At 47.8% G+C, this 27,558-nt stretch overlaps 2 protein-coding genes across 2 annotated transcripts in view; one reads left to right on the top strand and one right to left on the bottom strand.

The window, feature by feature from the left end:
* The first annotated feature begins 2,096 nt into the window (after nucleotides 1-2,096).
* On the top strand, nucleotides 2,097-3,105 carry LOC116219629 (protein Bouncer-like). Its single transcript, XM_031563253.1, has 2 exons — nucleotides 2,097-2,173; nucleotides 2,356-3,105. The coding sequence occupies exons 1-2, from the start codon at nucleotides 2,160-2,162 to the stop codon at nucleotides 2,807-2,809; spliced, it is 468 nt and encodes a 155-aa protein (XP_031419113.1). The 5' UTR covers nucleotides 2,097-2,159; the 3' UTR covers nucleotides 2,810-3,105.
* A 1,474-nt stretch (nucleotides 3,106-4,579) lies between these two features.
* reln (reelin) overlaps nucleotides 4,580-27,558 on the bottom strand; it is a 108,755-nt gene continuing 85,776 nt past the window's right edge. Inside the window, exons 34-65 of the mRNA XM_031565283.2 lie at nucleotides 26,399-26,672; nucleotides 26,110-26,250; nucleotides 25,708-25,885; nucleotides 25,334-25,418; nucleotides 24,667-24,849; nucleotides 23,539-23,707; nucleotides 23,321-23,423; nucleotides 22,757-22,983; nucleotides 22,155-22,378; nucleotides 20,945-21,095; nucleotides 20,280-20,538; nucleotides 19,551-19,800; nucleotides 19,078-19,246; nucleotides 18,518-18,658; nucleotides 18,106-18,283; nucleotides 17,651-17,844; nucleotides 16,787-17,034; nucleotides 16,239-16,393; nucleotides 15,871-16,085; nucleotides 15,241-15,418; nucleotides 14,875-15,050; nucleotides 14,599-14,705; nucleotides 14,196-14,438; nucleotides 13,133-13,308; nucleotides 12,945-13,018; nucleotides 12,506-12,667; nucleotides 12,158-12,315; nucleotides 11,574-11,793; nucleotides 10,965-11,162; nucleotides 10,312-10,410; nucleotides 8,357-8,362; nucleotides 4,580-6,023 (exon numbers count right to left, since the gene is read on the bottom strand). Of these exons, the coding sequence (XP_031421143.1) occupies nucleotides 5,927-6,023; nucleotides 8,357-8,362; nucleotides 10,312-10,410; nucleotides 10,965-11,162; nucleotides 11,574-11,793; nucleotides 12,158-12,315; nucleotides 12,506-12,667; nucleotides 12,945-13,018; nucleotides 13,133-13,308; nucleotides 14,196-14,438; nucleotides 14,599-14,705; nucleotides 14,875-15,050; nucleotides 15,241-15,418; nucleotides 15,871-16,085; nucleotides 16,239-16,393; nucleotides 16,787-17,034; nucleotides 17,651-17,844; nucleotides 18,106-18,283; nucleotides 18,518-18,658; nucleotides 19,078-19,246; nucleotides 19,551-19,800; nucleotides 20,280-20,538; nucleotides 20,945-21,095; nucleotides 22,155-22,378; nucleotides 22,757-22,983; nucleotides 23,321-23,423; nucleotides 23,539-23,707; nucleotides 24,667-24,849; nucleotides 25,334-25,418; nucleotides 25,708-25,885; nucleotides 26,110-26,250; nucleotides 26,399-26,672 (5,438 nt within the window). The 3' untranslated portion in view covers nucleotides 4,580-5,926. The remainder of the gene's footprint in view (nucleotides 6,024-8,356; nucleotides 8,363-10,311; nucleotides 10,411-10,964; nucleotides 11,163-11,573; nucleotides 11,794-12,157; nucleotides 12,316-12,505; nucleotides 12,668-12,944; nucleotides 13,019-13,132; nucleotides 13,309-14,195; nucleotides 14,439-14,598; nucleotides 14,706-14,874; nucleotides 15,051-15,240; nucleotides 15,419-15,870; nucleotides 16,086-16,238; nucleotides 16,394-16,786; nucleotides 17,035-17,650; nucleotides 17,845-18,105; nucleotides 18,284-18,517; nucleotides 18,659-19,077; nucleotides 19,247-19,550; nucleotides 19,801-20,279; nucleotides 20,539-20,944; nucleotides 21,096-22,154; nucleotides 22,379-22,756; nucleotides 22,984-23,320; nucleotides 23,424-23,538; nucleotides 23,708-24,666; nucleotides 24,850-25,333; nucleotides 25,419-25,707; nucleotides 25,886-26,109; nucleotides 26,251-26,398; nucleotides 26,673-27,558) is intronic.

Below are 27,558 nucleotides of genomic sequence, written 5' to 3' on the forward strand. Positions count from 1 at the left end.
CAGACTGTGTACTGTGTGTCCAGTGAAGATTGTGTGTCTGTATGTTCATGTTTGGCTCATAGCTAATGAATATGCCAAGGTAGAACCGATTCCAATCTCCAACAAAACTGTATTTTCATCTCTCATACAGAGATAATGATGCACAAGTCATTTGGATTGGGGTGGTTGCATCAGGCTTCGAGTGCTGGCAATGCAACTCAGGACCAGCTCTCATTCAACTATATCTATGGTATTTACCTCTTCCCCTTAGTCGGACTCGTCCTACTAGTGTCTCTTATCCTTGCTCTGGTGAGAAGTCTTCTGAACTAGAATTGTTTCTGCCTGTCTCTTTCACTTGCAGTGCTAACATGTCAAATCAATGTCTATGCTGTTGATTTTATGTTTTTTTTTAATGTTTCATTGTATGTTCCTTATGACTATCTAACCATCTTGATGTAACTTAGTGGAAAACTTGCATCCCAGCTCTGCATAATGTCAGCCCCATATCACACCCTTACATAGCAGGTGCACTGTCTGACCTGCAGCTCTGGAGGTTTGGACATTCTTGATTGTAGGCTTGCTCCTCCTGGCTGTACCGTACGTACTACTGTACTACCATACTGTGTTAAAGTGACCTCAAGCCAAACACAACTGATATGTGGCAATGCCCTTTCGAGTTCGAGCCCAGGTGTATTTTCATGTGTGAACAATACATCAGGTTAAAACACATTTTCAAACAACACTGCAGACATCAAGCTTATTTTCTTTCATTTTCTTTTCTTTTTATTTCCCTGTAGGCTTGTCACCTAAGAAGGAAAAGGAGGTAGGGATAATTACATTCACAAAGTCTCTTCTTGCTAGAGAGTAAATCAGCACCTGCAGGGACAGGTTAACATATTAGCATATAAATATTTCTGTCAAAGGCAGAATAACAGAGCACATAGACATGTCTATGTTACTAACATCTAACACCCTTGTGTAAAATGAAATGTGAATAAATCTCTTATCACCTTTGTACGTTGCATAACGTGATATTATAGAGCAGATGTATTGCAGTGTGATCACAGAATCTGTTTTTTTTTTTAGGCTTGATGAACTGAGACATGAACTCGTCCCCGTGTATGAGTATGACCCAGGGGAACAGGAAAGAAATGAGGAGGAGGAGGAGGAGGAGGAGTGGGATGATGATATGGATGAGGAAGAACAGCTAACAGTGAGTACAAAGACTTCATGCCTTTTAATTAACTGACTATAAGGATCAAAAGGCTTTAGGCGATGTTAAAACAAACCCATTTTAATGAATTACATCTTTTTGTCAACTTTATGTGAACAGCTCTGTTGGTTTGCCATTGTGTTGCAGGAGCCACTCTGTAAGAACAGCGTTGGCAAAAGAGGAAAACTGTCCTTCAAACAGGAGTGATGGCAGACTGCAGAGCAGATCTAGAGGGCTGCTGCTGTAGTGGCCTCACCTCACCTGCTAAGCAGAAACAGACTGGGGGAGGAGAGCAGTGAAAATGAATCTATTTGTGTCATGTTCATCTAGAGTCACTAGAGGGCGCTATTGTTGTTATCATCAAATTTTCTTTTTGGGAAACCGCATTGTAGAGAAAACATCACAATGCTTTACATTTGTTGCACTATTTGTTGTTTACTTTATTGCGTAAATACAGTATAAATGCATTTTTACACTTTTTTGTGTCATGTTCCTTCTCTACAACAGACCCAGTAGGGTGTCAAAGTAGCTCTCAATCTTAACGTTTAAGAGATTTAGATACTTAAACTGATTACAGCTGCCAATGAAACACATCAAAACCTGAGGCAAACTAGACTTTCTGTAGAGACAAACCTTTGGCTACAAGAACAGCATGAATATTACATAGATATTACATACTAGCCTCCATAACATAACCATGATGTTATCAGACCAAATAAACATGAAGGTATTTTTGGTCTTTACTACGGTAACAGCTTCCAAAGGCTTACTTTGACTAAGCAGAACAAAGTCATGCACCTGAGAATCATTATACTGCCTCTGACTTGTAATTTGCATTCATCCAATCAAATAAGGGAATCAAATAATCCAATCAAATAAGGGAGTCCTGTGTGCATTTATTTCATTAGTACAACAGCACCAATGTGGTTCCTGTTTATGTGAGGATAGACCAACACCACGGCAGGCCATGACGACGCAAAGGTGAGCAACTCTGTACTGACTTTGTATTCAGTGGAAACTCTATCTAAATCTAAAACCTTAGCAGTAACACCCCAAGACTTTTTGAATATCAGCTCAGTGGCGCCTGAAACTTGAACAGCTCAGTTTAATTTCTTTAAATCGGTTACTACTCATCATACACCTGTTTTTTTTAATCTGTCTAGGTCCATCCCTGCGCTCCTTAACAGGGCAGCGCTGTGCCTCTTTTGGTGTGTGACGCTCTCCTGGTTGGCTTCTGGGGTCCTGGTGTGTAACTACAGCCCTCTGATGTACAAACGAAAGCCCTCCATCAACGTCACCACAGAGTGCCTTTCTACCCAGCGCTGCTTCACAGGCAAGGGGTATTATGGCCCTCTCCATATCTTCTCCTCGCAGGGCTGTGTGGCGGCGCACCTCTGCGGCTCGTCCGAAATTCGACAGCACCGTCTTATCGGCGTTAACCTCACCTACACCTGTTGCTGTCGATACCGCTGCAACGAGCCCCCCACGCCTGAAAGCGCACTCGAGAGGCTGCTGGGCCTGGACCCGGAGGCAACCGCCAACATCACCACCACCACCCCCGACCCTCTGGATCTCTGTCCCGAAAACTCCACCTCTCTGGCTTTAGATGGTGTTTAAGATGGTGGTCTAGACTTTTTCGTACATATGGCATGACATGGGGAAAGTGGTCATTTATCACTGTCATCTTTCCCCATGTCCAGAAAAGACTGGAAAAGGACTGAATAATAATAATCGTCAAATGTGTGTGTGGGAGAAAAAGAGTAATTGTAAGTGGGGAATAAATGAAGGTATGTCATTCTCTGCAGCATGGGAACTAGAGAGAGCATCAGGCATGCGGCTCTCTTAGGCCCTCTCAACATGTTCAGCAGCCATCAACTATAAACCCTGCTATTAAAAATAATGTTTGAATCTAATTGTGGTCTAAGTGGTTTTCTTCAGAGAAAGTGAGTGTGTTAACGAATCCTCTGGTGCAGTTCTTTGATTGTGGTCTTTGGCAGCTGAACACACCTCCAAATCAATTGCAAGTTACCTGCAGCTGCACCCAATTAAAGCCTAATCTCAGCACCTGTGTAATTAAAAGGTGGAATTGGGTCAGAGGTTCATTGCTTATAAAGTGGTGACCTCAGATGCCCTCTGTTGTGGATTGGACTATGTTCAGGGAAGAACGTCGCTGCTATTTTGTTGTCATTTTGAATGTTTTCAGCAGCTGACTGTTAGACACTCCGTCTTCCTCAGTGGTCAAGGTTAATTTCAACAGTCGGTTTTACAAAAGGATTTTTTTTTTTTTTTTTCCTTGTGGAAAAAATGAAAGCCCACATCCAAACAGGTGTGAGCATCTCTGTTTTTGGATCTAAATTTCATTTAGCCTTTCTGGGTGTCCTGCTGTTTTTGCCCGTCCCTCTGCAGTGTGCAAATGTGTTGTGCTTTTACTGCAAATTGACGCCCACCGTAGGCAAGTGCCAGCCTGTCCTGTCTATATGCTCTCCGGGGATGGTCTGCGCCAAAGGAAATGGCAAATATGGGAACGGCTTTTTCTACTTCAACAAAGGCTGCCTCTGGGAAAAAGACTGCCACGTGACGCAGTACATAACCTTCCTCTACCATAATGTGAGCATGACCAACTCCTGCTGTGACTGGAACTACTGCAATGCTGGCTGGTGTCCCACAGCCTCCTGGCACCTCCTAGGGTTGATGGTGGGTGTTGTGGCATTACTGAGCAACTGGTGGCTCTAACAAAGGCCCTGGCAAAGGTTGTTGCATGCAACGTGATCTCTTTGAACAGTGATGACGTATTGGTACTTTGGATTCTCTGGACTGCAGTTTAAAGGGGAGCGACACAGATGGACAGAATGCTTGCAGGACTAGTTTAAACTGCATGCTCTTATATAAACAGTTGTAATATATTTACCCTGATCCAAGTCTGGACACAGTATGGGGCTAAGCAGGCCAGTCAGCTAACTGTGCCTCATCAGCAAAACACACATGTTGTTTTTATAGTGTTTATTTCTATTGTTAAGATATTTTGTATTCGATCCCACACAGTATTGTGTGCATGGATCAATTAAAGGTGTCATCTGCTCAGTTTAACGTTCATTAACACACTGACTGTCATTTTTCTGCTCTGACACACACTTCATTTTAGTCATTTAGTCATTTAGCAGACGCTTTTATCCAAAGCGACTTACATATGTGCGACTTACAATGTATACACATTTTACATTTACACTGATGGCACACTGCACATCAGGAGCAATTAGGGGTTCAGTGTCTTGCTCAAGGACGCTTCGACAGGGAATCGAACTAGCAACCTGCTGATTACTAAACGACTTCTCTACCTACTGTACCACTGTCGCCCACACACACACACAAAGAAACATTAGGCAGATGTTTGGAGGTTTGGACAGTTCTTTATTTCCCTTTTAATAAGGCGGCTGGGTCTTCCCATGGTGGATATACATATATATACAGGAGATTGCTATACTGGAGCTACACGGGGAGGAGAGGGTCCATGTTACACAGACTTCAAAAAACAACACTGACAGGGCAATCCTCACCTCCAGGTATCAGAACTTAACAGAGAGGGGTGGGCTGAGAGGGGATGGGGAGGAGGGGGAGGGAGAAGGGGAGCGGGGGGAGAGGAGGAGGTAACATCACAAGAGAAGAGGAGTGGGGACGGGGTGGGGAAGGGCGTGGGGGCTCAATGCAGTCTGAGAGTCTGACTCGACTGCCTAATAACTTAACACTAGAAAATAACAGACAGATTTCACACACAGTGCATCTTAAATAGGTTACATGGAGAACCATTTACCATAAATATCTGTATTTTGGGAACCAACATATATAAAAAATAATAAAAACCAAAAAAAAAAAAAAAATCATTGATCAGTCTTTTTATTTTTGAGTTTTTTCTTTTTTCTTCTCCCCACCCCCACCCCCCGTATTTCATTCTTTCCCTCTTTCTGATCCCGAGGTCGTCTTTCCCTCGGCCCTCATTTGTCCATCCCGGATAAACGAGAGAAAGTAAACAAACCCCAAAAGTATCAGAATTAGTATAAAATGAACGAACGAATGAACGCAACACCACAGTCAACTCATCACAAAAAAGAATCCACAGACACACAGAACAGCAAGAACACAGTACTCGTTATAGCATCTTCATCACTGCTATCCTTTTTCAACACTGTCAAAACTCTGCCTTCGTCTTCCGCCTTCACTTCCTCAGGGCACCGGTTCAGACTGGTGGAGACGTCTTCTCCAGCTCAGTCAAAACTCCATGGCCACATCCTCTTCTTCGTCATAACTTTAATCATCATCATCATCATCAGTGATTTCATAAAACTTCACAGTGTGTTAGGAGGAAGGGTGAGAGGGGAGAGCCTGGGGATAGGGGGTAGTATCACAACTTGAACAGGAAAAATAAAAATATCAACAGCAATAATCAATAAAAAACAAACTCGAGAGTCCATGAACAAGGTAAACAAAATGGCCACTTCTGTTGTTGCTCTTCTCCTTCCTGTGAACCTCCTTTAGAAGGCTTTGATTGGCTGCAGCTGAAAACGGATTGGATGGCCCATGTGTCTGTCAAAGAGAGGGTGGGATGGTCTAAGGCTGACTGGAATCCACTGGTGGGTGGGATTCGACAGGGCGTAGTTGCTATGTCAACAGGGAAAGGATGTGGTGTGCAGGTTTATGTGTGATTGGCAGGTCAGAACCTTGCTTTTTGACCTATTCGGATTAGGCGCGCTGTCTCAGTGCCCGCCTCTTCCTGTTGTAGTAATGACGGAGTCCGGTCTGTCTGGCATAGTTCATCATGTAATTTTGTTTGCGGGTGCTGGCGGGAGAGAGAGAGAGGGTGAGAGGGAGAGAGGAGGAGAGGAAATGACACATGGTTACCAATTGGAAGAATGACAATCTGGATTCACACACACTCTCTCGTTCACTCACAGACATCCACTCTACTCTACACACAAAGCTAACTAGTAATCTAAGACACCCATGCTAGCAGCCATAAGGCCATTTTAACCCAAACCTCAAACACTCACATCATCTGATTATATTGGACTCTGACTTCAAGTCAATCCGTTGACATTGTACAACATGATCCACCTGTTTGGAACTATCGCCTTTTATGACTTAGAGCTGTTAGAAAATGGCTCATCTTCCTATATCTGTTAAAAATGAAAGTGCCCCAGTGTGTCAATAGAGCTCATTTTGTGTGCTACATGTCCTCAGTGGTTGAAGCAAACAGCAAGCAAGCAGAACGACACACATAACACAAAAACACAAAGACACTGGACAGCTCTGTAATCTCAGAGGCTTTTTTTATGTTTTCTCCTGAACTCTGATTTTGGTCCCTGAGTGTTTGAGGTCAGAGTTCACGTAAAAGCCATCACTCAGGGGTAAGAATAGGGGACAAAGACAAATAAAACAGAACAGACTGAAATAAAGAAGACGTTGCGCTTGTAACAGAAAAGACACCAGGAACAAAAAAAGGTAACGAAACAGTAGAACAAGACAAAAAATGGTGAGATTCGCTCTTGCTTAGCCTGTCATTGCCTCTTCCATCCAACAGGGCGGAGCCAGTGAGCCAGGTGTGCAGCCAGGGCAGGCACGTGGGCCTCTGCAAAGCAGGTGGGAAGGGTGGGGTGGGGGTTGGGGTGGAGGACACAAATGGCGGGGACATGGAGGTGTTTTGGGGGAAGGGGGGAAAGCTGGTGGGGGGAGGACTGGCCAAGTTGGGAGTTTCTGCCCATTTTAGTTGTTGTCTTCTCCCCTTGGAGGGGGAGGACAATGGCAAACTCTCCGCCTAACTCCACCATGACGCTCAAAGCAGCCATGGATCTCTTTGGGCGGGAGATGAGCGTCAGCGGGGAGACTGAAGCCATGCAGGGGTTCCTGGGGTTGTTGGATGCTTGCGCTCTACAGATGACTGATGGGGCACTGAAGTGAACGGATGGTGGGTAACACAGCTATCAGTCACATCGCCAGCATGTTTTACAGGCCAGTGGACGCTCTTCAGGAGGTTGGACAAAGAGCTGTGTTCTCTCACTATGGTGATGTGACGGCTAGACATGGGGAAATGGGCATGGACCCACACATTCAGAGACATCTAGCCACGACTGAGCTTAGTCTTTGGTGTGTAAGTGTCTGAACAGCAGCTTTTCCTTGCCTTGCTACAAAAGCTATCTCTGTCAAGGATCTGTCAAGGATACATTCTTAGCTATTACTGTTATCTGCTTTTCTGCACAAACAAATCAGTTAATAATTGAAAAGGCTTTCCACACCAACCAAGTCAACACATAAGGACCACAACCACACTGACATAAAACTGAAAGCAAACACTGATAGGAAACTCCACATAAATAAACCGCACAAACAGAGACCAGGGTGCCATTGAAACATGTATGAATCTTGTGCTGTACAAACATCCTCTCGATACTGTGAGCAGAACTTAACCTTTAGTGTGTTATGTTGAAGTTAAGTCTACTGGGTAGCCTGCCAAAACAAACATAAAAAAACAACCTATCTATTGCGAGACTGTAGTCTGAATGCTAGAGAAGTTCTCTTGATACTGTATAATTCATTCCACTTGCATTTTGCCGCAATTCTTGCTGAGGAAGTTATATTGTCTCTTCAGATTTTTAATAATGTAATCCAAAGCAATAACAACAACAAAAAACTGCTCGCCTCAGTCATCTTTTTTGGAGATTAGAAAAAAACTCACTTCCTTTTAAATTAAACAGGTAAAGATTACTGGAGGCTAACAAAAAGTAATCAAAATGACATAAACTCAGGACATATTTCACACCCCGCCCGGCACTCACTTATAGCTTTTCGTAGTTGCAAGAAGTGAACACTTGATATATTTTCTTATGACTCATCTCTGGCGCAGTGCGACGCCCCTAGCCACACTGGACACCATGGACTTCCCTTGAGTCTACCCTGGCCCTACAAGCTGCTATGACATCTGGAGACTCTAGACTCTGCGTAGGGGTGCAAGAGAGGTGGGTCTGGAGGGGCAGACGATGATGATGATGATGATGGTGGTGGTGATGATGAAGGAGGTGGAGGACTGGTCTGGGACAGGTGTAGAGGAGGAGGAGGAGGAGGAGGGGGGGGGTTGGGAGGGGAGGGCTGCATTCCGGGAGGAGACGGAGAACTTACCTGACTCTACAGCCATGCCAGAGGGAGCAGAATACAGAAGAGAGCAAAGGTTAGAGCGCGAGAGGGGAGGGGCAGGAGGGGACTGCTGGCTCGCAGAAAGGTCTGGGGGGGCAAGAACCCCGGCCTGGGGAGGCTGGGGTGCGAAAAGGGAGGAGAGCAGAAGAAGTGAAGTCAGAGAGAAAGAAAGAAAGAGAGAAGGAGAAAACAAGATATATAAAGAGGTAGAAAGAGAGAGGGAGAAGAAACAGAGCAACAGAGAGAGAGAAAGAAATGGGCGTATGGAGAGCAAGAGATGGTATTTGGAAGACGTGTAAAGCGAGAGGTTGAGTTGATGGAAAAAGAGGAAAGAAATGGGAGAACATAGGTGGCAGAGTGAAAATGACAGTGACCATTAAACAAACAGACAGACAGATGTTGAGAAACAAACAGATTTGCGACAGAGATTGAAGAGAGCCAAAGGATCCATTTGCAGAGAGAGAGAGAGAGAGAGAGAGAGAGAGAGATGAGACAAAGAGACACAACAAGAGATCAGAGGAGAGAGGACCATTTCAGCAGGGACAGACAGAGGATGAAGGACGAGAGAAGTGCAGGGTGATGAATGACAGGAAGGATATTAATGAGGAGCCAGGAGAGTTGGCCAAAGAGCATGAGGGCGAGAGGCCGAGGTGCAGGAGGAGGAGCAGGAGGAGCAGGAGGAGGAGGAGGAGGAGGAGGAGGAGGAGGAGGAAGACGGGGTGCCATTCGGGCAGACAGGTTAGTGTGTTAGCGTTATGTGGGCAGGGCCAGGCAAGTGAAACCAAAACAAGGAGGTTGAAGAGGAGAGGAGAGGAGAGGAGAGGAGAGGAGAGGAGAGGAGTGGAGTGAGAGGGAGAGGAGAGGAGGAGTGATGGACAGAACACAGATCAAAGAGAGCAGAGTGAGGATCTGGAACATGGTTGGTGTCTGGCTGACACTGTTAGAACAACGGGAGGAGAGGGGGGGAGAGCGGGAAGGGGAGTGTGTGTGTGTGTGTGTGTGGTGGGGAAGGAGGCAGGACAGGGACTGTGCTCTTTGTGTGTGTGTGTGTGTGTGTGTGTGTGGGGTTTGTGAAACATGGTCAAAAGGGTTACTGTGTGATACTGTGCAGATTACATGAAGGAGCTTGCAGTTCTTGAGACTCCAAGTTTAGCAAAACCCTTAAATATTGTCCATGAAAACATCAAAAACCTGAAAACCTGACTAGAAGTGATGACTAATTAATAACTCTGAAATGACAATGCAAGCTGTATTTATGAAGAGCGTTAGCAGCATTTCATAGAGGCAAAAGCTCACTCTCCTATTCCAAGTATCTGAATGCTCTAATTTGCACTACTTTGAACACCGTGGTCTCCCAATATTTCTCACACACAGTTAATCTTCCTGTTAATGAAGAGTAACACTTAACATAGATGAACTGAGGACGATCACACAAAACATACAATTGAGCGTTGAATTGATTTGACTTATGCGATTCGATGATTTTGAATGCGAATGGAACTATCTGTAGATAGATGTTAAAGACCTAACTGTGAGCATGTCTGTGTAAAAGGGTTTTGTGCGTGGAGGTGTACATAGATATGTATGTATGTATAGATATGTATATACTTTATGTTCTGCCCTGTATATGTATGTATGTATGTATATTGTGTGTATGTATTTTGGACAGACTGCTTGGAGTAGTTGGAGTAAAGGGCAACCCTGAGGAGCAGTCAGACCAGTCGTGCTGTACTGTACTGTACTGTGCTGTACTGTGCTGTAGTGTGCTGTAGGCTGGTCATTCGGCTGGTCACTGGTTGTGCTGGGGAAGGTACAGGGCAACCCTGAGGAGCAGTCAGACCAGTCGTGCTGTACTGTACTGTACTGTGCTGTAGTGTGCTGTAGTGTGCTGTAGGCTGGTCATTCGGCTGGTCACTGGTTGTGCTGGGGGAGGTACTCACAGGACGACTTCCACATGGTCCAGCGCCCACTGGTCGTGCTCCGCTCCGTCGTGCCGAGGCTGCCACCACCGCAGCTGCACCCCTTTCACACGCGCCTCTCTGCAGCACAGACAAGACAGGGAGACAGACAGGGGGACAGACAGGCAGAGAGAGAGAGAGAGAGAGAGAGAGAGAGGATGAAAGAAAGAGACAGGATGAGTTAAAGGAGTGTGAATCACAGTGAAAGTGTCAGTGAGAGGATTGAGAATGAAAGAGAGAAAGACAGACAGCCAGACTAAGGAGTAAACTACTGTAGACCATGTTATGGCAAAAAGGTTCAATTGTATCTCTTGCTGGACGTTTGCTGGACGTCCTCCTTCACATGAGCCACAATAAGGGGTGCTGTCTGTACATTTCCACACACACTTTTTAGATCTGTAAATGTAGTGAACTATAGTGAACATATGAAATGTAGTGAACATATACAGGTCTTTTATACATTTAGTTATCAGACTGAGTGTGGCATTATAAAGGCAACCTTCTGGGGGAAAAAAAATACATATTAAACATAGAGCCATAGTTATTGTATTTGTCAGTTGGCGAGCCTGTCTGTGACTGTGTCTGAGACTGTGACTGTGTCTGTGACTGTGTCTGTGACTGCGCCTGTCACTCACAGAGGGATGTTGTAGGACACTCTCTGGGCCTTGATGAAGTCTTTGGGCTGGTGCTGGGCGATGACGTGCCAGCTGACCCCGTTGTTGACGCTGTACTGCAGAAGCACGGCCCGGTCCACCGTGTCCTCCTGCTCCAGCGCCGTGTTGCAGCTGTCCGTCTGAGACACGCTGCCAATCTGCAGCACGAACATGATCTTACTGCAGGACGGACACAGAGGGGGAAGGATACAGAGAGAGAGAAAATGAGAGAGAGAGTGAGAGAAGAAAGGAAGGAGGGAGAGAGCAGAGAGGAGAAATGGAGGAGGGGAGAGAGGAAGGGAGAAAGAGAGAAAGAAAGACCAGGACAGGAAGAGGAAATGAGTGGGTGAAACATGGGGAAACAGAAATGAATTAGTTTACAGATTTACACCATTTACTCCAAAGTTTGACAAATCTGAACTGAACTGCCTCTCATTCACAGCTACTCAGTGGGTGACACCACAAAGAATTTGACACATCACAAAAAGCCACTCCATCAGTGCACTGAAACAGCTCTACCACAGGAAACACTGTCCCAAATTAACCATCTTCTCCTCTCTAGTCACGCCCTCTGCTGGTGGCCCGTGGTACCTGGCTCTGGTGAGATCCAGGGGCTTGGTGACGGCCTGCCTCATCTTGCAGCCGTTGAAGTAGAGGGAGTCCCCGTGGGCGTGAGGGGAGAGCTGGCCGCAGCCGCTGCCCACACCCCCGCCCTGGATCAGGCTCCAGCTCTCCTGGGACACCGTACCCGACTCGAAGTTGTCCTTCACCGAGCTGGGCAGGTCAGTGCTGGAGAGTGAGCAGTCGTCACCTGATGAGAGAGAGAGAGAGAGAGAGAGAGAGAGAGAGAGAGAGAGAGAGAGAGAGACGAACAGAAGCGAATTATTTATTTTATCGAAATGGGAAAGATGGGAGGGAATATTAAAGGGATTACCGGTATGTGAGCCCAGACAGACTAACAAAAATGGCCGTTGTCTATTGTTTGTCATTCAGATGCTGTAGTTCATTTACATCAGGTAGCATCAACACAGAAATACCAAGCATTTCACATGGTTAAAGTTGATGGTAGATGAGTGTGAAACTGTCACTTCAGTAGCATTAGCGTAGCATGTGAACATGTGATCTAGCCTAGGGTGATCCTCAGTTGGGCAAACAGTGCAGGGTGAGCTGCCCACCATGGTGGTCTTCGTCACAGATGCACACAGCTCCAGTCGTGCAGTACCCATGCCCGCTGCAGAGGCTCGGGCACGCCTCGCCAATGTAGACGTGGTCCACACCCCAGCCATGCCTCTCGCCGGCGCCCTCCTTCTGGATCCAACGGAACTCCGTGGCACTGTGAGGGGAAGAACCAGGAAGCAGCTCATATGGATTGCATCATGGGAAAAAGACACCGAAAACAAATGACACTGGCAACATATTATGTCAACACATTATGTCACGAAGGGAGCAAGACACTGAAACTGAGAGAGAGAGAGAGAGAGAGAGAGAGAGAGAGAGAGAGGGGAAGTAAAGTGAGACATTACCCAGAGGATACATGGTCAGGGAGCTGGACAGTGACTCTGGTCCATACAGAGCTGTTGACTGGGCTGTAGATGGTGGCCTCATGGAACTGGAAGGGGGAGCAGCCCACGTTGTTGACAGAGGAGGGGAGGCATGCGGATTGTACCAACTGCCATGAGTCAGACCTGTGTCCACAGAGAGAGAGGGAATAGGCCAAACACAATGAGTGAGGCAAGGTATAACAGGGTACAACATTAAGGCCAATATATTTCAGTTTGGTTTCATTTACCACACAAAAACACACATGTACACAACACGACATACACACACACACACACACACACACACACACACACACACACACACACACACACACACACACACACACACACACACACACACACACACACACACACACACACACACAACATAACATGCGCATGCATTCACATGCACACAAACCTGGCATCCTTTCTGTATTGTAAAAGAACTGAATGGTGGTCTTCACATGTGTCTGCTTCACAGCCCACCACAATCTACAAAAAGGGCAAAGACAAGCTAAAATAGACTGTTACTACTGGCTTCTGACAGCCTTAAACGAATGAGCTTTATTATGTTTCTTCAAAACAACAAGCCAACTGGTACAAGACCTTGAACTGCAGAATGTAGCCTGGCTGGACGATGAGCTCCCGAGTGGCCAGGATGTTGTGAGTTCCATCCTGGTTTTTGTTGGGCCAGTACAGATGGAAGGAGGGGTTGCCGCAGAACCCGGCAGTACGGACGGCATTGGGATAGAAACTCCAGCTCTCCTCATGAGAAACTCCCTCTGAAGGGAGGAGCAACACAGACAGAGAGAGAGAGAGAGAGATGTTCAGAGAGATTATGGAGAGAGAGATGTTCAGAGAGATTATGGAGAGAGAGATGTTCAGAGAGATTATGGAGAGAGAGATGTTCAGAGAGATTATGGAGAGAGAGAGATGGAGAGAGACATACAAATGAAGAACATTTTTATATCGTATATCATCCGGTCACTTGTGCAGTGCACTTGTTTTGCACATTTGGAAAATGCTTTTGCGCTACAAAACATCTAGGTATCTATTCAGTGCGTCAGTCATGACGTGCAAATGGTTTAAACCAGTTATCATTATGGGTCAACCATATGCTTCATCAGTTTCAGTGACATTGTGTTTTTGGTATGGTACAGATTGGCATTTTTTTTTTTAAAAATGTTTGCTAAATGAATTTGTTGTGTGTTTCTTTTCTCCCTCAGGTTTACCTAAAGAGAGGCACACCTAGGAAACCTGGCAAACAAAGCAGCTCAACAACCAAAGAACCTGAGCAGCCAACACAAAGCCGATCAGGACATGTTCCCCACTTCACTCTGCTCTTCCCCCTCACCAAGGCTCCCATGAAGTATCCCTGGCAGTGATGCAATTATTTACACATTTACTACAAACATGTCCATGTCCTCCCTAAACTGAAATGTAAAGGAAGGGATCATTGGCACAGAAGTACTGTTCTTTTTCCTGGACCAAGAAATACCATGCATACCGTCTCAGCAATAGTGAGGTTACAGCTGCGATATCAGTGGTACACTCTTCCTGTGGTGTCCTCGACATTGCCCACATTGAGTAGTTTGAATGGTGATGACTATGCTTCTCAGGTGAATGTCCCTGTGATGTCCCTATATATAGAACATATATAGAACATTACCATCATCAAATGTGTCCAACAGAGTGCTGGGATTGATGTCAGAGCCTCCCACCAGGATGTTGTCCAAGGCCCATTGGGCGCGCTCCAGACTGGGCGTGGCCAGCCCTGAGGAGACGGTGAAGGGTTGCCACCAGCGCAGGCGAGTAGCGTTGGTGAGCGCCCCGTCTGGCAGCACGATGTAGTCCCTCCGCACCGACACGTACTTCAGATAGTCCATCTCATGCAACAGGGTCCAGGACACGCCTGGCGAGCAGAAGGACAGAAAAATGATAGACAGAAAGAAAGAAGGACAGGTGCCATTATCAACTGTTTACTGGCATCTGTTGCTAGAAGTGTTAGAAGTGTTTTAATGTAAATGTTTTAATCTGAGTGATTTTAAGAGGCTGCGTTTAGAGGAGCCCACCTCCGTCAGTGGAGTAGTCCAGCAGCACCCCTTCTCTGCGACAGGTGGGCCGGTGACACATGGTCATGTTGTCCTCACTGCCAATCCTGGCCCAGTACTCCACAAACCTGCCAAGCACCAACATGACATCATGCTCAACCACATGGCAGCAGACATGCTGGTTACTACACAGAGTAGTAAACAACGTGACAAAAAGACTACAATATCTGTAAACCAATCCTTCTGGTAGACTTCATAATAGTAATTATGGTGTGTAAAATAAGGAGGGTGACTGACTTGGATCCACGGAGATCCAGGTCCGCGGTGACAGCCTGCCTGGCATCAGCTCCACTGAAGTATAGCGCCGTGCCCTCCACCAGCACCCCGCAGTCTGTGCAGGGCCGCCCACCCTCAAGGACCTGCCACTGGGGCCCGTGGGTCCCCTCCCAGTCAAAGCGCTCTTTCAGAGAGGCCTAGATAGGAGAAGCGTAGGGTAGAGTAGAGTAGAGTAGAGTAGAGTAGAGTAGAGTAGAGAAGAACAGAAGAAGATAAGAGAAGAAGAGAAAAGAAAAGAAAAGGATGACAGAAGATAAGACAGACTGCTGCAGATCACTGAAGATGGCCGATGATTTCTGTCACTGGTGCGTGGTGAGTGCTGGGTACCTTGAGGGGTGCGCTGGCATAGCAGTTGGGCCCCGTGAAGCCGGGATCACACAGGCAGCGCTGGTCCAAGCAGTCCCCGTGACCCCCACAGTGGCTCTCACACGCCGGCCCGATGTAGAAGTTCTCCAGCGCCCACTGCATGTCCGAGTGCTGCTGGAAGAAGCGGAAACGCACCGACCTGTACACACACACACACACACACACACTCTATCATCATCATCATCATCATCATCATCAAAACAACATACATTTACAGGACCATTTCCAAAACTTTTTTAACAATGACATTTTATGCTCAAATGACATTTTGTCTACTGTGGGCTGTTTGCCTTGCTTGTTGTCTTTCTAACAGTACTTTGGTTCTCCAGGTTTTAGCCCTATGTGCTAAATACTGTATATCCTAAGTAAATCACACCTTGTAACACGAATCCAGAAAACAACACACTCTTAAGTAGTGCTTGTCTTCATGGGTGTCAATATTGTTCTGGTAAATACACTTGGTGGCTTCACCAGCTTCAAACATAAGAGCTTTCCTGAGTCAGAGACTCTGTGCTTGTGTTCAGCTGCTCCACTGGGCTCATGCAGTGTCAGTGTGATCCAGTCACAACCCGTCTCAGAGGGGCCACTCACGTGTCGGCCAGGTTGTCGGGCAGGGGGTACACGGCCCGCTTCCAGCCGTCGGCAGGGAAGAAGACGGAGGGCTGGGACACCTGGCCGCCGCACCGAGGGTCGGCTGGCAGGCACTGAGGCACCAGGTACTTCCAGGTGACGCCGAAGTCTACCGAGTACTGGACGTGGACCTGCCTCTCGGCGTGTCTCTCGGGCAGCGAGCAGCCTACGGCAATCTGCAGACACACACACACACATACACAAACTGTTGGCATAGGCTGGGATGACTTTTAAAGACATAAAGACAATCTAAACAAAAACACTGTTTGTTTGTCTCTATACAGCATACAGAGCAGAGCTGCATGGAGGCGATCAGGATGGAAAGTGACCTTGAACTGCATGACCCAGCCTCTGTCAGGCATGATGTCGTGTGTGATGGCGTACACCTCTCTGCCGTCCACATTCCCACACGCCATGACCCCATCGGGAGAGTTGCAGAAGCGCTCCACTGCACAGTCCTCTGAGAAGAGCCAGTGATCACCCACTATGTGACAGCGAGAGAGAGAGAGAGAGAGAGAGAGGGAGGGAGAGAGAGAGAGGGAGGGAGGAGGGAGGGAGGGAGAGGAGCTGTGTCACGTTTCAGACTAAATACATTGTACTAACCCTGCCTGATAGTTTGCTATTATAAGACAATTTGTCATTTAATTAGACAAGAACCTTCAGGCAAGCTTAAGAGCGGTTTCGTGAAGGAAGCACCATATCAGCTTATGGCTTTAGGCTATACCAGATCTTTAAATGGCAGGTATCGCCACTTTGATACACTTCACAGTATATCTCCAGGTACACACATTAATGTTGTAAACAAATTACTGTCCAGCTATCTAATAGAAATAATGTTTGTATAATAAAGAGGGAGAAAGATAGAGCATGGACTTACCTATGCTGGCCTCGATCTCTTCTGTGGGACTTCGGCTGGATGGCGTCCCGTCGGCTGGCGCCCTCTCGTGGTTGGGCAGGGCCACGCCGCCGAAGGTGTCTGAGATGTGGGCGCGGGAGTCGGAGCCGGAGATTAGCACGTTGTCCAGGGCCCAGTCCCCGTGGTCGGCACCGTCATGCTGCGGCTGCCACCAGCGCACGCGCACACCCTCTTGCCGTGCAGCAGGGGGCAGCAGCACGTTCACAAAGCTGCCAGTGGAGGGGAGATACACACAGGCCGTCAGCAGCTAAACAGCACAACTACATCAGAAGTGTTGATACTGTGAGTATTTCCCAAACTGATCTTGGTGTAGTGATCATGTATAGCTATGAAATCAGAGGACGGAGATGCTGGTTACTGGCATGACAATTAAAGGTGATACTTTTGCCGCTGATACATTTATAATTGTCTGGATGATTCATTCCTTCTTTATTTAAGCAGTGCACTGCGCACATTGCAAAAGGGAGAAACGCATGATCTGATAAATCCATATATGAATATATAAATATATGAATTTAACCTTTGCTTCAGTTAGCATATTATTCATAATTTAACGTTGAACACATGCGTGATCCAAATTCCCATCATAATTCCACAGGATGTGCAGCAAGATAATTTCATGTTCTTCCATATGCACGCCTTCCATGGGCAGGTTTACCTAGAAGATGTATGAGCTAATCCGACCAATTTAAGGTGCAATTTAAGGTCCTAAGCCATATAAAGATAATCATGGGAGTGGACATTAAGTGTATTCATGTGCACACAGATTTATGAAGAAAATGGGTGCACGGTTCTGGTCTTAGAAGTGATCTGATTGGTCCTTACCCAGGCTTGCTGTAATGGTCGTAGAAGATCTCCACCAGCAGGCTCCAGGTGATGCCTGCGTTCAAGCTGAACTCCAGCAGCACACCGTGGTTACGGCTGCTAGGCGGGATCATGCACCCATACATGAAGTAGAACTGGATGAACTCGGCGTTCGTCAGGTTCAGATCCACCGTCACCAGCTGCCGTGTGCAACTCTGTACACACACACACACACACACACACACACACACACACACACACACACACACACACACACACACACACACAGATTAGGAAAGATTAGGAAAAAAAAGATGACCTGAGAGATCAAAGCCAAGGCAAGGCAAAGTTTACGACACATTTGATCTCCATAGACGACACAAACGTATTGCAGAAGCCAAGCAGCCAAGCCAATACTAAATCATACACATTCAGAGTGACTACAGAAGACGAAGATATAGAGCCAATGCTTATACCCCGCTGAAGTGCAGCGCCGCTCCTGACGCCACGGCTCCACACACGCTGCTCAGCTTGCCCCCCGTCAGCAGGTGCCAGTGGGTGAGGGCGGGGGCACGACTGAAGCTGTCCTTCAGCTGGGTGGGCAGCTGCACCAGGGGCTCATCACAGTACTCACCGCCCCACTCTGGGTCACACCTGCATGGGGGGGGGGGGGCAAAGGGAGATGACTCAGGTCATTAACACTTAAATATGTTATCAAAACGTCCAAAGTAATAGTTTAAAAACCACAAGATACCACAGAAACAACCATGTGGTTCTAAGTGGTATAACCAGCTACACATTAGCACGAGGAATACACAATCTTGCTCTGTGTCTCTTAAAACATGTGAGAGGGCGGACGGGGTGGACGGGACAGTAGGGGTCGCTCACACGCAGGAGCTCTGTTTGCAGCGGCCGTGGCCAGAGCACATGTCGGGACAGCCGTCTCCGATGTAGAGGTTGTCCAGGGCCCAGGTCTGCTGCTTGTCGAAAGGAGCCTCCTGGAACCAGCGGAAGCGTGTGGCTGGGGACCTGAAACAGACAGACAGGTCACATACAGTATAATAAGTATATATACATTCAAAAGGCCCATTTGAGATGTCAGAGACCCAGTCATGGTCAATATCTTCAAGCTAATATCATGGTCCATAAGCATAAGTATTTAAAATCAAGTTTAATTCTATACAATTTTGAATGCACTTAAATGAACAGCACTTAATGAAGAGCTATGCTCCAGCTAATGAATGTGCAGTGTGCATGGCAGTATGGTATGGTATGGTATTAACTGGCATGAATGAATATTTGTATCTGTGAGAGACTGTAAAGGCTGGAGTTGTAAAGATGCTTGATTGTGAGGGAGTCTGTGTGTTTCTGTGTCCATGACTGTATCTGTATCTGTATGTGTGTGTGTGTGTGTGTGTGTGTGTGTGTGTGTGTGTGTGCGCATGTACCTGGCATAGGAGGGGATGGGGATAGTCACTCTGCCCCACTTGTTGTAGGTGTCTGACACCAGCACTCTCTGCAGGGTGTAGGAGGAGCAGTCAGGACTGGTGGGCAGGCAGTCACGCACCAGAGGCTGCCATGACAGACCCAGGTCCAGGGAGTACTCCAGCTCAATTGCTACAAAGACACACACACACACACACACACACACACACACACACAAATACATCAACAGTCATTAAATTGACTTTAAAAAAATAAATAATAATAAATATATAATAATATATAATAATAAATTGTCAGTAATGTAAACAATTTCAATCTAAATGTAAACAATTTCATTCTATTCTATTATATGCTAATCATGAAACGTGCATTCTGATGCTAAAGAACAAAGCTGAGTGTGATATGGTGTTGTGGTGGGGTGTTAGGACCTCTTGATGACTGTGATTGCGAGTGTGATGGCGAGTGAGATGCTCACAGTAGCAGGAGTTGGTGACTGAGCAGGAGGCGGAGAAGTCGAACTGGATGAAGGCGTCCTGGCCCACGCTGATGTCGGTGGTGACGCCGTAGCGCGTGTTGGACTTCTCGATGAAGGCGAAGGCCTCGCCGTCCGAGCCACACACGGGCATGCGGGTGCCACCGGGGTGCAGCAGCCACGAGCGCCCATCTGTGGAGGAGAAGTCATCCTCCAGAGGCCCCCAGCCACTGGCACTGCCACCCACCACCACCTGGACAGACACACACACACACACACACACACACACACACACGGAAGGTGAGCCAGGGTTAATTATAACGCCTCACATCATGTAAATATTTAACCAACCTTTGTCTGACCTTGAGCTAATCTGTGGGGATTACTTCAAATAATGCCCTTTTGCTAGCTACACAAAGTATTTGTGTTTACTGTTTACCTAATGCTCTGGGGTTTATATAAAGGCAAACAAACATACATAACAAACACAACTGGCAAATAATACAAGTAACCCGCTGTCTGGCTAAAAATATGCCAGCGCATATGAATCCCTCACGGGGAATGAGTCACACTATACGTCCTCAAAGACCGGGAGTTAAGCAGAAACACCGGTGGATCATGCAGATCTAATGGATTTTGGTCGCATACAATAAAGAAGAGACGAAAATAACCCTTCGAGATCAAACTCGTACAATCCACGTTAGCCAGTAGCAGGCAGGGCTGTCGTCTCACCTTGTCGATGACCCAGGGGCTGTGGAAGTGGCCGTTCTCGGACGGCTGCCACCAGCGCAGGCGTGTGGCCTGGGTGCGGGCCCTGAGTGGGATCTCCAGGGCCACCAGGTGCGCCTGGTTGCTGCTGTTGCTGTAGAGGAACTCCTGCATCAGGACCCAGATCATGCCGCCGTCCACCGAGAACTGCAGCAGCACGGGCTGAGAGCGCGGGTCCGGGGACGTCTTTCCACAGCCCAGCCTCAGGAAGAACTGCACAAACCTGCACAGCAGAGGGAGGGAGGGAGGGAGGGAGGGGGGGGGGGGATTCATCAGAAAACAACATGCTGCTGAGTGTGCATCGGTGAGTGAAAGAGGGTGTACATGTTTGTGTGTACGTTAAAGAAGCCCAACATATGTATTTCAGTGTGTGTGTGTGTGTGTGTGTGTGTGTAAAAGAAGCCCAAATATGTATTTGAATGAGTGTGTATGTGGAAAAGAATCAGTAAATATGCCTATGAGAGAGAGGGGGTGTATTGTGTATACATGACAAGATGGGTGCGGAAGTGATTGAATTGAGTCTATAAGTGATAACCCCATGAGTGCGTGTGCGTGTGCGTGCGTGTGTGCGTGCGTGTGTGCGCATGTGTGCGTGCGTGTGTGTGTGTGTGTGTGTGTGTATTGAGCACCTTGCGTTGGACAGGTCCAGGTCTGACGTGACCAGCATGCGCAGGCCGTCCTCACTGAAGAACAGGTGGTTTCCACTGGTCATGATGCCACACTTCCTAGAGGGCTTCCCTCCGCTCAGCAATGAGAAGCGCTCGGCAGGCAAAACACCTCCTACACACACACACACGTACGTACGCACACACACACACACACACGCACACACGCACACACGCACACACGCACACACACACACACACACACACACACACGCACACACGCACACACGCACACACGCACACACACACACACACACACACAAAAGCACCAAAGATAAGATAAATCATACTAAAATAAACTCCTGTAACACCTACAATTTAGTGTAATATTTGAAGTATGTGTTAAAACTATAGTTAAAACTATAACAAGGTTATATATGCATAGGGAAGCTTTGATAGATTTTAATATGAACAAAAGAGACAGAGTGATTATGTAATTAGCCATCGAACAGCATAGGGCAGCAATCGCATAGCACACACTCCACAGGCCTGGGCCATGAGATAGTCAGGCATGTCCTTGCTGTATCCATTCACTGTGTCTGAAGTGTGTCAGGGCTATGTCTCAGGAGGCACAGTGGCTTTGCAAGCAGCACAAGCAAAGGGTGCCGTTATTTCCGCCCAGGCCTGCATCACAAACACCACAGCACCACTGGATCATGCCACTCTCACCACAGCACCACTGGATCATGCCACTCTCACCACAGCACCACTGGATCATGCCCACTCTCACCACAGCACCACTGGATCATGCCCACTCTCACCACAGCACCACTGGATCATGCCCACTCTCACCACAGCACCACTGGATCATGCCCACTCTCACCACAGCACCACTGGATCATGCCCACTCTCACCACAGCACCTCTGGATCATGCCCACTCTCACCACAGCACCACTGGATCATGCCCACTCTCACCACAGCACCACTGGATCATGCCCACTCTCACCACAGCACCACTGGATCATGCCACTCTCACCACAGCACCACTGGTTCATGCTTCACCACATGACTCACACTGACAACACTGATTCCTGGGGACCCAGGGACTCAACACACTCTCTCACACACACACACACACACACACACACACACACACACACACACACACACACACACACACACTCAGTAAACACATACTCCCGTGGCGCTTTTGTGAGCAGCTGCGCGTTGTACCTTCGAAGTCCTCCTTCAGGAAGTCGGGGTTGGGCGTCTCGGGCGCGGAGCAGTCGGCCCCGGTGTAGCCCGGGTCGCACTCGCAGTGGGTTCCCCCGATGCACGCCCCGTGCTTGTTGCACATGTCCTGGCACTGCGGCCCGATGTACACGTTGTCCAGTGCCCAGGTCGGGGGGGTCATGCCACTCGAGTAGAAGCCCTGGTACCAGCGGAAGCGCACTGACCTGGGGAACAGAGTGGGGCAAGATGAAACATGCACTGCAATCAGACGCGTGGGTCGCGTTTCACAGACTTAATGGAGACATTTGGAGTCGAGAAACAAATTAGTATATGTACTCAAAAGATGCTAAAGTAAACCTGCATCTAATATAGAAATATGGCCAAAAAATATAATTATCCTGCGTTCCTTATTTGAGATCACCATTATCCAAAGTGACTTATAGGACTACATATGCATACATATGCATATATTACATTATGCATTTAACCCGTGTGTGGGGCCTCTATTACAATTATTAAGGCAAATGTTTGATGGGCAAGGAATGGTTTGAAAATGCTTCTGGAAAAATCCTGTTTCACCGGAGAGATGTGGCATTACTCACCCGCAGAGGCGCAGTTTGCCAAAGTGGATGACCTCCCTCCTCCAGCCCTGCGTGGTGCCGGGGTAGTAGACGCTGGCGGGGTGCAGCTCGGTGGAGCAGAGGGAGCTGGGGTGGGGTCCGCCCGCACACAGGGGCACCAGCAGGTGCCAGGTGGCACCAAAGTCCCGGGAGAACTCCAGATGCACCGGGTTGGAGGAGGAGCTGTCCGCCGTGCAGCCCACGTTAATCTGAGAGGGAGGGAGGGAGAGAGGGAGAGAGAGAGAGAGAGAGAGAGGGAGGGAGAGAGGGAGGGAGGGAGGGAGAGAGAGAGAGCGAGAGAGAGAGAGGGAGGGAGAGAGAGAGAGAGAGAGAGAGAGAGAGAGGGAGAGAGAGAGGGAGGGAAGAAGGGAGAGAGAGAGAGAGAGAGAGAGAGAGAGAGAGAGAGAGAGAGAGGGAGGGGAGAGGGAGGGAGGGAGGGAGAGAGAGAGGGAGGGAAGGGGTGAGAGATGTTTCTCATTTTATTATGTGAGATGGGAGAAAATGTTGCAATAAACTTCAGGACTGAAGCATGTATGTCTATGGTACCTCAAACTGTATGATGGTGTTCTCGTTGACATCTATGTCCCTAGTGGTGATGGAGTGCTCGCCAAGCTCACTGGACAAAAACACCATGACCGAGTCGTCCTGCCTGTACATACAAACACACACACACACACACACAGAAAACATAAGAATACTACTACCAATTACTAGCAGCAGTCCCTTTCTGTGTTCCTCTCCCTCAAACCCGAAAGTGCACTCACAAGCTCCCCTTCTGGTAGGGGCAGTAGAGGCCAGTGTTGCCTCCTGGGAAGAAGAGCCAGTTGTACTCCTGAGGCCCACCCTCAAAGCTCTCCGACAGGACAGGTGGGTTATTGAGGGAGCTGCCATCAATGATGAGATCATCGATCACCCACACCTCTTCCTTTTTACCTGCCGAAGACAACACAAACACAGGGATAACATTATCCTGGATACCAGACCGAACTTAGCCCCGCCCACAACATTTGAAGTCGGGAAGTTCGGTCTGGTGTCGCTCCATTAGGGAGAAATTATCTGCGAACAGAAATGGTCTGACCAATCAACTTGTCAAGGCGGGCTTTATACGATGATGGACAGATGATCAACAGTAACGTAATCAACCGCGTCACCAACACACGGGTTGAATTCGTTTTCAACAAACATGGCTGCCGCTGGAGAGCTGAAATGTATAGATTCGAGTCCATTTGGACATTGACAGTGCATTCATTTTGAAAGAGGAACAGAGAAACACGATCAAGGCATTTGTCAATCGAAAAGATGTTTTTGCCTTCCTTCCTACGGGATCCGGTAAAAGTTTAATTTATCAGCTGGCCCTGGTCACATACTACGTTGTTCTGATTGGTTGTAGGTAACCAATTGAGCGAAGAGGCATTTTTTCTCCTGGTTCGGTTGAAACACGCCCCATAATCACAGCCCATTGGAGCGGTATCAGACTCATATTCTGACTAGAATTATGAGTATGACATCGTCAGGCTAGGATAACATAGTACTTCTGATAGAAACTTCTAGAACATGAGGGACTACGAGAGCCTGTGCCAAACCCAGGGTTATGAGCTTCACTGGATGAACCTGTAAGATTGGGTGAAATGTATCTTACATTTTGATCATCTTACAATTTGCATTGACAGACACCTGTACTTCCCCAGAGAATCCAATGACAAATGAGATGATCTTTAAAAAAGGGACCTGACATTAATAATAAACTCCAAATAAACTCACACAATTTTCAAGCGCATCAGGTACATCATATTCTAGGTACAATCCCTATGAGAATAGATGACTGGCCTGTATTAGAGTCCTCCCAACCCATAACTGTGTGCCATATGGACGTGCTGTGTGTGTGAACTCACCACTGTTGTAGGGCTGCCAGAAGCGGAAGCGTGTGGCGTTGGTCTGGGCGCTGGCAGGCAGGGGCAGGTGCAGGAAGAGTGTGTCCGTGGAGGTGGGGAAGTAGAACTCATCCAGCAGCAGCCAGCTGATGCCCCCGTTCACCGAGTACTGCAGCAGGACAGAGTGGGAGCGCTCCGGCACGCCTGCACACACACACACACACACACACACACACACACACACACACACACACACACACGCACACACACACACGGAAACACACACACACACACACACACACACACACACACACACACACGCACACACGGAAACACACACACACACACACGGAAACACACACACACACACACACACACACACACACACACACACGGAAACACACACACACACACACACACACACACACACGCACACACGGAAACACACACACACACACACACACGGAAACACACACACACACACACACACACACACGGAAACACACACACACACACACACACACACACACACACACACACACGGAAACACACACACACACACACACACGCATGCATGGAAACACAGAAGGGCAAACACAAATATTTGTGCCATGTGTGCATACCATTTGTGACGAATGATTTCACTCAATTTAGTGTTCCATTGGCGATGAGAATGAGATGTAGTTACCCTTGGTGATGAACTTGAATGAGAACTGGATATAGAGTGTACTGGAGCAGTCCAGATCTCGTGACACCAGCATCCGAAGACCATCCTGTGACCCAGGAAAGAATCACACCAGGAACAGGATGAACATGAATATAGTAGAAATACAGCAGCACACTTCATAAAGTATCGACATGTCCAAACAAATACGAAAAGCTCTTCAGCCACAAACTATAGGCAGTGTAGGTCACTAAAGACCCTTTAAAAAAGACCGTCCTACAAATAAGAAGTGATAATAATTAGTTCAATTTGTTGCGTTTCTGCCTCCCCGTGTTCATTCCCACAGTGTCATTCTCCCAGGTGGATTATGGGATGTGTGTGCAGTGGTGGGCACTCACCCCTTTGAAGATGAGGGCGGTGCCAGACTTGAGTGGCTCCCCGCTCAGCGTGCCCCTCTCCGCCCCGTACACCTCGGGCCACTGCTCCGGCTGCAGATTCTCATTGAAGTCGTCCCTCAGCAGCGAGGGCAGTGGAGCCAGGGGCACGCAGTGGGCACCGCCATAACCCCTGTCACAGCTGAGAGAGAGAGAGAGAGAGAGAGAGATGGAGAGAGAGATGGAGAGAGAGATAGAAGGCCGAGAGAGCGACGGACAAAGAGGGAGGGAGGGAGGAAGAGAGAGAGGAAGAGGGGCAGAGAAGAAGAGGTGAGAGGTCATCTCCGGTTTCATGATCATACACCTGTAAGTGTGCCACTCGGCACTTGTAGTGTGGAGAGAGAGAGCAGAGAGGGCGGCACTCACACACAGCGTCCGTTATCACACAGGCCGTGTCCGGAGCACATCCAGGGGCAGCCGGGCGCCAGCAGCACGTTATCCAGAGCCCAGCCGTCCGCCCCAGGGGTGAAGTGGGGCTGGATCCAACGGAACCTCGTCCTGGGAGAGCTGGAGTGGCAGACACAGTCATCACAATTCACATTGGCTGAGGAGGAAACACCAAGACCTGACACAAACAAATGCCACATATACACACACACACACACACACACACACACACACACACACACACACACACAAGCACACAGAAACGTACTTGGCAGCGCTGGGTAGGTAGACGGTGACCCTCCGCCAGCGGGCATACTGAGGGGCGCTGTACACAGAGCTCTGGGTGTAGCTGGAGCAGCCGATGGCGGGCGGCACACACTCCGGCGTCAGCAGGGTCCAGTGGCGGCCGCAGTCGGTGGAGAACTCCAGGCGCACGCCGTGGGCTGGGCTCACCGCCTTGCTGCAGCCCATGCTCAGGTCAAACTGCAGGAAGGACGAGCCGGACACCTCGTAGTCCCAGCTCTCCGCATAACGGGGTTTCTCTGAGGAGAAGAGACAGCAACATCACCATCATCATCATCACGATCGTCATCACCATAACACCAGCAGCAGTATCACTGATGTATTATTAGTGCCTTCCCTATAAAGTGCTGATAAACACTGAAATAGCATAAAACAGATTCATCATGAGCCAAATACCATACTGGAATGAGTAGGGCCTAATGATGTGAAAACAGTTTACTTCAAATGACTAGGAAAGAACATCTTTTAATACAGTTTAATTACTCAAGATTAAAGATCCCTCTCCGTTCTCTGGCATATCACAAGAAACTCTAAAAAAAAAAGCAAACATTAAATCCGATATATTGCTGATAAATCCAATCCAAAATGAAGGTGGTGGTAAAATGTTACAGGGGGCTCCTTCTGATTGATGTGACTTCAGTCAACATCAGAAGATCCACTGCTTAGCTGCCTCACCCCCTGTCTGGTAACTGGGGGGGGGGGTTGGGGTTGGGGGGGGGTTATGTATTTATGGATGCTGTCCCAAATTGCCCTCGCTGGGCCAGCGTAATTGATGATCCCTAATATAATGTAATATTTGCACAAAATAAAACTCCACACAGCTTGATCCTAAAATGAATAACAACGCAGGCGCTAAATTAAATTTGCACGCATTAATTATTCACAACCTGCAGCCATGGATGCCAAGGAGAAGATTAAATTTGGTCTCCATCTTTCTCGTCCAGGCCATTAATTGTAATAAAATATAAAACATTTAAGCCATTCCAGTCGCACAGCTATATTAGATCAGTCTAATTCAGTGGGGACAAGGTGTGTGTGTGTGTGTGTGTGTGTGTGTGTGTGTGTGTGTGTGTGTGTGTGTGTGTGGAGGGGACATCAGGCCATAGCGGGTGACTGTGAGAGGGA

Source organism: Clupea harengus, chromosome 3, assembly GCF_900700415.2.
Source record: "Clupea harengus chromosome 3, Ch_v2.0.2, whole genome shotgun sequence".
In the NCBI taxonomy this organism is placed as follows: Eukaryota; Metazoa; Chordata; class Actinopteri; order Clupeiformes; family Clupeidae; genus Clupea; species Clupea harengus.